Source organism: Triticum aestivum, chromosome 4B (genome assembly GCF_018294505.1).
Source record: "Triticum aestivum cultivar Chinese Spring chromosome 4B, IWGSC CS RefSeq v2.1, whole genome shotgun sequence".
NCBI lineage: Eukaryota > Viridiplantae > Streptophyta > Magnoliopsida > Poales > Poaceae > Triticum > Triticum aestivum.
In genome coordinates, this window is record NC_057804.1 from 665,870,659 (window position 1) to 665,881,116 (window position 10,458).

At 47.0% G+C, this 10,458-nt stretch overlaps 1 protein-coding gene across 1 annotated transcript; it reads right to left on the minus strand.

Moving 5' to 3' along the window:
- Nucleotides 1–9,423: 9,423 nt before the first annotated feature.
- Nucleotides 9,424–10,248, minus strand: LOC123089798 (endo-1,4-beta-xylanase B). Its single transcript, XM_044511375.1, has one exon. The coding sequence runs from the start codon at nt 10,151–10,153 to the stop codon at nt 9,563–9,565; it is 591 nt and encodes a 196-aa protein (XP_044367310.1). The 5' UTR covers nt 10,154–10,248; the 3' UTR covers nt 9,424–9,562.
- Between the last annotated feature and the right edge of the window lie 210 nt (nt 10,249–10,458).

Sequence of the window (10,458 nt, forward strand, 5' to 3'; positions counted from 1 at the left end):
CACCAAGCCGGAAGACCCATTATTGTAGTATCTTGATTGAGGAAGTTGGCCACCTTCCCATAAGGACTTCGTAGGATTTACTCCTTAGATGTTCCTTATGGACTTTCTTTTGTGCTCCCGAAGTCCGACCTTTTACTTGATGTTCTGGGAACCAAACCATTTTAATTAATGGGTTGCACTAGAACATCAAGGAGAACATTAGAAGCAGAGTGCTAAATTTCTCTCGGTCGATCATCCAGATTTAGTCCCCTTGGCCCCGCTAAGGTGAAATCTGAGAAGGTGTTGTCTTCCTTTGCATCTGCATCGTCCATCGCTATTCATCATGGTAGTATGTTGTGTTGTCAGCACCCTTGACACGGATGTTGATAAAACCTTGATGATTGTGGAGATGCTCAAGTTCTTGAGAGCACGCACAAGCGCTAGGTGTTATCATCGGCACTAGCTGGATTGCTCTCAGTTTCCTCGGCAATGCTATGACCTTTTCACACAGTGAATTCACTCTCTGTTGTTGGGTTCTTCCCCAGTTACCAGGATCATTCCCAGCATTGCATTTTGTTCCCAGCTTGCACCACCAATGTGCCATTCTACCATGGGTCTCTTCCATTTCCGGTGGTAAGCAAATTCATCCATTACATTGTCTTCAACAAGGTAATCCACATCATCCAAGTCCGAGTATGCCATTCTACCGACCCCCTCCAAACGATCGCTCGAGAATTGCCTTAGGCTGGTTTAAAGAGTTTCAATGATCTCTGTATCAAAGGTAATTCTTTTTGCCACTTAAGGGGATATTTCTACGAGTCACCATCCCTAAGGTGCCTCGTTGTGGTATCATGGCAACTCAACTCCTCGCTACGTTGACAACCGATCACCACATTCTTAAGTCTGGAATTGTTGTCTACTTAGCGAGCCCTCGTCATCTGTCTCACTCCATTTCTTCAGATGTATGCTTCGTGTCTCAGCTCAAGAGATGTTGCTATGACTCACTTGGTGAGCTGATCCTAAGTTGATTGATCTTCGAGAAGATCGATTCTTCCGAAGTTGTCCTTTTCCTCTTGCTGTCATGCTAGCTGGAGTTCTCAGAGCAAGACGACGGGACAAAGATGGTGATCGAATCAATGTTCATTTGAAGTGCAACCTGGATCGTGAAGATTATACTAGTTTGCGTTTCCCCTTCATCTTACCCTACGCTTGAATCTCGAGACCAGATTCTTGTTTAGTGGGGGTGAGTTCTCACATCCCTAGTTCTGGCCTGACCTATGCTTGCTTCCATCTGTGCATCATGTTTAAATTTTTGAAACTTGAACTGAGGAATTTTGGAAGCCTCAAAAACTTAAATAAAAGATGGGCAAAAACCCTAAAATCTCATTCATTGTTCCAAAATGCTCTTCTTAAATGTTTAATATTTTTGGCAAGGGTTTTGATCCAAACCAAAAATAATGAACATTTTAAAAGGATTTATTTTTGGGACTTTGAATTTAAATCATTAGCTATTTGAATTTGAATTATATTCATATAATTAGAATATAATTTCAAATACCCCTGAAATATTTTATGAGCTTTTGGAAAAGTCCATCTAGCAAAATAAAAATATTCAGAGGAGCTTTTGGCATTGTTTGAATTATTTTAATTCAAAACAGTTGCAAAATAAATTTAAAAATAAAATAAACAGAACAATAAAACATGAGAGAGAGGAAGCCTACCTGGGCCACTTACCCGCAGCCCACCTAGCGCCCCCACCTGGCCCAGAAATGCGGCTGAGGCCCAGCCCAGCTCCCCACCGTCTTCAACCTCTGCCAGTAGGCAGAGGCGTGTCGACGCGCCCGCGCCCGAGCACCACCTCCTGCTTCCACCTCCTGCTGCCCCCTCATCGCCCTGGACTCCCTCCGCGACGCCACGCACTCCCCCTCGACCGCCCCTCTCTCTCTGGACCCCCTCCTCCTCCTCTGCTCTCCCTCCCTCTCGTCACCGAACGCACCTGAGAGCGCCGCTCGCCGTAGCCATGACCACCGGCCACCCCTCGTCCCGTGGCCGTGCCCAGCAGCTCCGCAATCGAGCACCACATCCCCAAGCCGAAGGAAATGAGCCGGAGGGCTTTGCTTTGTCGCCAACGTCCTCGTCTTCACCGCTGGCGCCCGGAGATCGTCTCCGTCGATTCGTCGGTTTCCGTCCGTCCCCGAGGCCGCTGACCTTCTCTACCGAATCCTTGTGAGCTCCTACACTTTTCCACGTGCTCACCCCCTCTGTTTCCGCCCTCTAACCGCAGCCCGCCATGGCCGAGCACCCGCTGCCGCCGCCGCGAAGCTCGCCGTCGCTAGCCGTCCCGCCCGACCAACCCAAGCATGGAGTCGTGCTCCGGGCTTCTCCAGGAACCCGTAGCGCGCCTCAGGTCGCCCAACCGTGCACCATGGTCCTCGCACCCGTGCAAGCCGCAACTGCGCCGCCGCGGAACTCGACGCCGTCGACGTTCCCGGCAACCCTAGCATCGCCTGAGGCCAGCAATCAACGCGCCTCCTTGCTCCGGTTCCAACGCGCCCAGCCGCGCGAACTCCCGTCGCCGGAGTTGGCCGGACGGGCAACGCCGCCGCGTCCTGGTTACGCCGGTGATTAGCCGCCGGTGATAGCAGCTGTTAGGAGTTAATCACCCCACTAACTAAGCCCTATGCCACTGACAGCCGGGCCCCACCGCCTAACTAACCGGCTAACTAAAATAGATTAGGTTTAATCTAATTGCAGTGGCCCCACGCGTCAGCTTTGACCGCGCTGACGTGGCCTTTGACCCGACCCCACCTGTCATTGACACTAACCAGCCCTGTGTCACTGACGTGTGGCCCCCACACGTTAGGTTTGACTCCGGGCGACCCAGTTGACCTGCTGACCTCAGCCTTATGCCATGCTGACGCAATATTCCTTTTCTGGAATTTAGTTTATTTTATAAAAAATCAGGAAATTCCAGAAAATTGTATAAACTTCTAAAATTCATAGAAATTCAACCGTAACTCCAAATTAAATAATTTATATATGAAAAATTATCAGAAAAATTCAAGGAATCCATCTGTACCATTTTCATGCATGTTTGAACAATGTTTGTCCTCTGTTTTGGACAAAATAAATTAAGGGCATTTAAATAATCATATATGGAGTTGGAATTTGAATCATGTATTCAAACCAACTACATTTAAATCATAGTTAGGTGCATTAGCGCAAAACACATTCATATTGCCATGCCATAGCATGCATCATATTGTGCATTGCATTGATCGTGTTTCTTCTGTGTTTGCCGGTGTTGTTCCCCCTCGGTAGACGCTGTACTGACGATGTGATCGTTGACACTGATGAAGACTCAATGCTATCTTCAGAAGTGCCAGGCAAGCAAAACCCCCTTGTTCATTCCGATAAAATCCCACTCTCTCGCTCCTGCTCTCTTTTACTGCATTAGGACAACAACGACATATTTGTTACTTGCTGCGGTAGCTGAACCCCTTTATCCTTTGCATGACCTGTCATTGCCACAGTAAATAGATGAAACCCACTAGCATGAGTAGGAGTTGTTTGAGCCCTGATGTGCCTACTCATTCATGCTTGTTTGTCATGCCTACTACTGCTTAGAGTTGAGTCAGGTCTGATTCATCGGGGATGAATCAGAGGTGTGTGAACATGTCCTACCATTGAGAGCTAAGTGTGTGAACACGATTTGGTAAAGGTAGCGGTGAGAGGCCATGTAGGAGTACATGGTGGGTTGTCTCATTGCAGCCGTCCTCAGGAACTGAGTTCTGTGTTTGTGATCCATGATCAGTTACTACCACACATTGGGCTCCGGGCGCTCCAAGCTCTCTCGACTTATTAATCAACATGATCTCTGTCCAGGAGTTGCAACTAGTTTCTGGTGTTTGTAGGTAGTGTTAGTAGTCTACCAAGTGGCACCCGGTACAGGTGGGCTTGGGACAGACTAGGCACAGTGGCCCGGTGTACCAAGTAGCACCCGGATGGTGGGCTTGGGAACCCTGCTCACATCGTTTGGGGCCGTGAGCGACACCCCGGCCGGATCTCCTTGCGGATGGAACCCGAATAGGCGATAAACCTGGACTAGAGACTTGTTCGGTTAGTCAGGTCGTGGCCGACTCCCTCGCCCGACTTCCGCTTGAAGGATGCCGAGGTACATGACGTGTACAGGGCGATAAGTGGCGAAAGCGTGTGTGAAGAAGTACACCCCTGCAGGGTTATCATTATCTATTCGAATAGCCGGATTCCTCGGATATGGAAACTTGGACCCCTTGCATAGTTCATAGACAAGTGAAAGTGGATACTCTAAAATACGCAAGATAAGCGTGAGTGCCATGGATGGCATTCTCGTAGGGAGACGGGAGCGGATCCATAGTGGTGTATTGATATGGTGAATATGTGGACTCGTGTGCGCCACCTCAAAAGAATTACTTGCAGTCGTAGTTCAGGTTAGCCACCGAGTCAAAGCTGGCTTGTTGCAGTCAAACTCCACCATCCACTTGTTGAGAATGATGCATATGTAGTTAGATCTGATGTAAATCTTGCTGGGTACATTTGTACTCACGTTGCTTAATTTATGTTTTTGCAGAGAGACTTCAGTCTCGCTAGTAGTACCGCGCGGACTTCGACGTTTAGCTTGTTACCTCAGCTACGATCTTGTGCCTCGACAGGATCTGGTAGATAGTCAGGCTTCTCAGCCTTTTTCATTTATAGATGTCTGTACTCAGACATGATAGCTTCCGCTTTTGCTTTGATTTGTATGCTCTGTATGTTGGGTCATGAGACCCATGTTTGTAATATCTCGCTCCTCGGAGCCTATTGAATAATTACTTGAGTTGTAGAGTCATGTTGTGATGCCATGTTGTATCTACACATATCGAGCATATTGTGTGTATGTTATTGAAATGCTTGGTATGTGTGGGATCTGACTATCTAGTTGTTTATCCTTAGTAGCCTCTCTTACCGGGAAATGTCTCCTAGTGTTTCCACTGAGCCATGGTAGCTTGCTACTGCTCTGGAACACTTAGGCTGGCCGGCATGTGTCCTTCGTTCCTGTGTCTGTCCCTTCGGGGAAATGTCACGCGATGAATACCGGAGTCCTGTTAGCCCGCTACAGCCCGGTTCACCGGAGTCCTGCTAGCCCAGTGCTACAGCCTGGATTCACTCGCTGATGACCAACACGTTCGATGATGGGTCATGGATGCGTGTCCCTGTAAGTTTGTGCCACTTTGGGTTTACGACTAGCCATGTCAGCCCGGGCTCCTTACCATATGGATGCTAGCGACACTGTCATATACGTGTGCCAAAAGGCGCAAACGGTCCCGGGCAAAGGTAAGGCGACACCCGTGGGAATACCGTGCGTGAGGCCGCAAAGTGATATGAGGTGTTACATGCTAGATCGATGTGGCATTGAGTCGGGGTCCTGACAGAGGTGGTGCGTCACCGTGTCAGTGAGGAGGACGCGCACGTCTGTCGCTACTTGTTTGTGTTGGAGCACAGGTTCTCCAATACCTGGCAGGTTCTCCAGGGATCTCACTGGAGCTATGATCCTGTGATGGTTCCATCTCTTTGGGTGTCCACCGCCCGCGCCGATACCCGTCATGCGCTAGGGTTTTATTTGTATTAGTGATGTTATATGTATGATACTACTGGGGATGTATTAGTGATAATATTCGACGATGTATGGACACATGAGATGATTTACTTTTGCTTATTGAATGCATCCTAATTTGAATACTTATTTATTTTACGATTTGGTTTTTCTTATTGAATGGTCATGTCAATATGAGTCCTATAAGATATTTTGAGTATCCTGGAGTTGTCTTCGATCGATTTTCAATTAATGTTTCAACTATGGACATAGGGAATGTCTGACAACGAAAAGGATTTCGGTATTTGCAAATACTACGAAGACGAGCACGGCCTGTGCGACGGAATCTTCCTAAATGATGATAGGCGCTTCAGTATCAAGCTGGACGTGAACTTCGAAGTGGATACAGTAAGTCACAACGACAAGTCTTTTTTTCGTAATTAAGCATGACATCTGCTTCATTTGCTTCAACTTATAATTTAATTTTCTTACTATTCTACTAGCGTATCTCCTGCCATGCAAGTGTTTTTGTCTTGGTGGTAAAGAAAGTTTACTTGAAGACCGAGCATGGTTATATTTTCCACGCAAAATTATACAACGCAGACGACTACACCTATTTTGGATGCAAAACTTGGCGAGCACTATGCAAGACTTATGCATTTGAGCCTGATATGGTTATCACCTTTGATATTCGTCCGAAAGATGATATTGAAGGTAATACCGACATCTACGTCAATGTGCAGACGCCTCCAGTTATACCATTATGTGAGTTTCTCGACCATATTTATGTCTTTGATATTGTTTATTCAAAAATAGTTGACAACTAATTTCTATTGTCAGCTTATTTCGGTTCAAGCAAACATGTCCAGCGCTTGGTAGACAGGACCTTCTACTGTCTCGGGGCTGAACTAAACTGCGAGGAGCTAAGTCATTATGTTTCATGGCTTGAGGATCTTGATACTGTCAAGAGAAATTTTCTTCCTGCACTTAGAAATGTTAGTACTGAAAACGTGCGACCAATAGTGTTCGTAATGAACTACGGTCACATCTATTTAGGAAAGATGGTAAGATTTTTACTATTTGTCCTCAGTGCATCTTTTGCATACATTATTTTTTAAGCTAAACTTCATTGCTAAGTATGTTACTATACGATGTTCTTCAATAGGGACTCCCGATAAATGTTGTGCCTCATGGGATCGAGACTAATGGTACCATGAGTATTGTTAGCTTACGGCCAAGATATCCTACAATGCACTTTAGTGCATTCAGGATTTCTAAGAGCGAGGAAGTCTTAATAGTGAAAGACTGGACCAAATTTGTGATGGAGGAGCGCAGAGAAGTACTAGGGGCACCAATCAGAAGCGCAATCCACGATTAGGAGACAGGTTCATCTGCATGCTCCAACTTGATGAAGGAGGAGAGCTACACATGTTTTATGTTATTTTACTTGAGAGAGAGCAGCAGGAGTGATTAGCTAGCTAGAAATGAGTTTGAAGATGATGATGTGCTATACTATGACTATGATGATTAAATAGCTAGTATTGGTGGTAATGACTATGATGATTATTATTAGCTAGTGTTGGTGGTGATTAGATAGCTACCGCATCTAGTGTTGGTGGTGATTAGCTAGCTAGAATGAGTTCGAAGATGATGATGTGCTACACTATGACTATGGTGATTAAATAAATACTGTTGGTGGTAATGACTATGATGATGATTAAATAGCTTGTGCAGGCGGATTAGATTCAAGTGGAGGCAACATGTGGTGCACATCGAAACTACTACTAGTCCAAACTAGATCAAGTTTGGATTAGTACTATACTTTTGACGTGCACCACATTGTAACATCCCAAATTTTCAATTTGGAATGTTATACATTAGATTATCATTGCATATCATATTCTATTGTTTTTCCGTTTCGTAATCCTTGAAATCCTAAGCAACTCAAGAACCCTCGGAGAGAGTTTGGGATTTCCCGGTTTTCATATATGATTCTTTTATAAAATAATGATACGAGGATTTGATTTTAATTATTTCTCTGCGAAAAGTATTTCGCATTAAAAAAATTAAGGAGAGGAGATAATATGACTTCTCCAAAATAAATGAAATATTGGAGGAAAAATATTAAAATCATTAAATTGATTTTTATTTGATTTTATACGGATTTTATTTGCATTAGAAAAATTGCATGTTTTCAAAATTGCATTTTAGGGCCAAGAAAATGTTCATCTTGTTCTAAATATTTTATTAAGACGGTGAAAATTTGTTTTGGCATTTTTAGATTTTTTATTTATTTTTCTAGGATTTTATTTTTGTCGGCGGAATTGTTTTTTTTAAGTTCCCGCACCCGACTGGGCCTAAGGCCCAGCCGAGCCAGGCCGGCCAGCCGCCGCCGCCGCCACTCGGACCGGAGTCCGAGTTGGACTCCGCGCCGCCCCGCCCTTATATACCGCCGCCCCCGCCACCCCAACACCCCACTGCACCACCGCCACCCGCACCGCGCCTAGCCCTGCCGCCCGTTCCGCGCCTAGCCGCCCGCCCGCACCCTCGCCCTCGCCGGACATCTCGCCAGACGTAGCCGCCTATTTTTTGATAAAAACCGTTCGGGTTTTTTAGAAACCCTATATCCGTTTTTTTTGGATTCGCCGGTTTTTCTCGGTTCTTCTAGTTACTGAACGTTCGTTTTAACAAACGATTCTTCGCCCGTTAGATACAGGTAACGAACGCTCGTTCGTTAGTCTGTTCGTCAGTTTTCTTTTATCGGATTTATTCCGCGATTTTTCTCTGATCGCGATTTCTGATCCGATCTTAGTTTCTGTTTATCTTTTCGCTCGTTAGTCGGAATCAGGCGATTCAAGCGCCTAGAGTTTCATCTCAAAACCCTCTTTCCGTTTAACCAACTCAAACAAGTTTTCTCTACTGTAAAATTTGACCTAGTTTCAGATTAGTAAACGAAGCTTCTTTCTTTTGCCATTTGAGTTTCGTTGCTTCGTTTGATTTGATTCTTTTTGCGAACCGGAGTTCTTAATTTAAACTTTCCAGTCAACCTCTTTTATTTGAGTTTTGCTTGTGAATCGTTGCTTGTTACTTATGTATGCTATTGTTTACTTGCGATAGAACACCCGGAGTGCGAAGCGTGCTACTACGAGTCCCTAGGTTTCACACATCGTCAGCAAGGCAAGTAACACTTTGATCATACCCTTTTATCACCTAGTTTTTATGCATTAGTTCCAATCCTCAAACATTGCATGATTAGGATGTCATTAACTTGTGGGTTGGGAAGTAGTTGATGAGGTAGAACCTATTTCCCTGTTACATTCAAACCCTTGGGAGTTACTCTACATGTTGCTTATATTACTATGCTATGCTATGCTCGTAGACGTGGTTTGGGTTTGAGTGAAATCCATGAAAGATGTGAGTTTATTAAATTAACGGTTCAACTTAAGGTGGCAACACTACAGGAAACAGGTAATTTGCCATCTGTGGATCACAGACGGCAAAGACCCAAATCCAGACGGCAAAGATTTTGCCGTCAAGAAGCAGACGGCAAAGATAAGTCAGCAAAAAATACTTTGCCGTCAGCCTTTTGTTGAGATGACGGCAAAGATTTTGCCGTCAGTCAATATAGTTTTGCCATCTGCCGCAAAAATAACAGACGGCAAAAAACGTGTTCTTTGCCGTCAGTTAAAACGTGTGCTTTGCCGTCATCCAGACTAAAGTACAGACGGCAAAGATTGTTTTTCAATTTTTTTAAAAAGTGACGGCCGACCAGAGCATCTCGCTGGACACAGGAACAACAAACCAAAACAGGTTCAGCTCATGGAGATTTTGGATTCGACACGGCCGTGCTGTATTGCATTCATCATCGGTGGAGTTACAGAGAGGTTACAAGTTGTCCTGAAAATTTACACAAGGACCCCTAGAAATTAAAAGGGAAAAGCAATCGAGTCCTCCATCGCAACAACAGGTACTTCACCGCCGGCCGTCCTTCTTCTCGCCGGGGACAATACCACAGGGACACCACTGCCGCCGCCTCGCCCTGCTCACCGCGCTGCTTGCCCGACCATACTCGCCGCGCCACCGAACAGCCACGCTCGCACGCGCCGCTCTCCCGACCCTGGTTTCCGCACCGCCGCCCGGCCGTGCTCGCTGGTTCCTGGAGAGAGAGAGGGGCACCGCCGCGCACCGTACAGCGTTGGGCGGCCGGCCGGGAAGAGGCCGCCGCGCGCTCGAGGGAAGAGGCCGCCGCGCGCCCGAGGGAAGAGGCCGCCGCGCGCCCGAGGGAAGAGGTCGCTGCGCGCTCGAGGGAAGAGCCCGCCGCGCGCCCGATGGAAGAAGTCGTCGATGGAGTGAGCCGCCCCCGCGCGCCATGCTCGCCGCCCTCACATCTGCCATGCTTGCTGCCCGCGCGGATGGCCTGCTTGCCCGCACCGGCCATGGATGGATGGATTCATTGCCCGCGCGTCCGCCATGCTCGCTGCGTGTGCGGCCTCCCTGCTCCCCGCCCGTGCGGCCTCCCAGCACACCGCCCGTGCGGATGGCTTGCTTGCCCGCGCCGGCCATGGATGGATGGATGCGTGTTGTGCTTGTGCGTTCCGTGGTGTGAGTGGCCGTGTGGTGTGCGGTGTGCGTGGGTGGGTCGGGTGTGGGGGCGTGCGTTGGTGGGTGGGTGGGTGGGGCTGCGAGCTTGGGTTAGTGGGTGTGTCAGGATGGGTGGGGCTGCGTGGGTATGGAATGACCGCCACGTCATCGATCCGCGGGATCGATCCGCGTGGTGTGCTTCTTTTTTGACGTCTGCCTTTTTTAAACAAACGGCAAAGTATGTCTTCTACTTTTTTTATTACAGATGGCAAATCTCATACTTTGCC

Bases quoted from the DNA above. Each gene is read 5' to 3' on its own strand.
- LOC123089798 (XM_044511375.1), bottom strand. From the start codon at position 10,153: ATGGCCGGCGCGGGCAAGCAAGCCATCCGCACGGGCGGTGTGCTGGGA.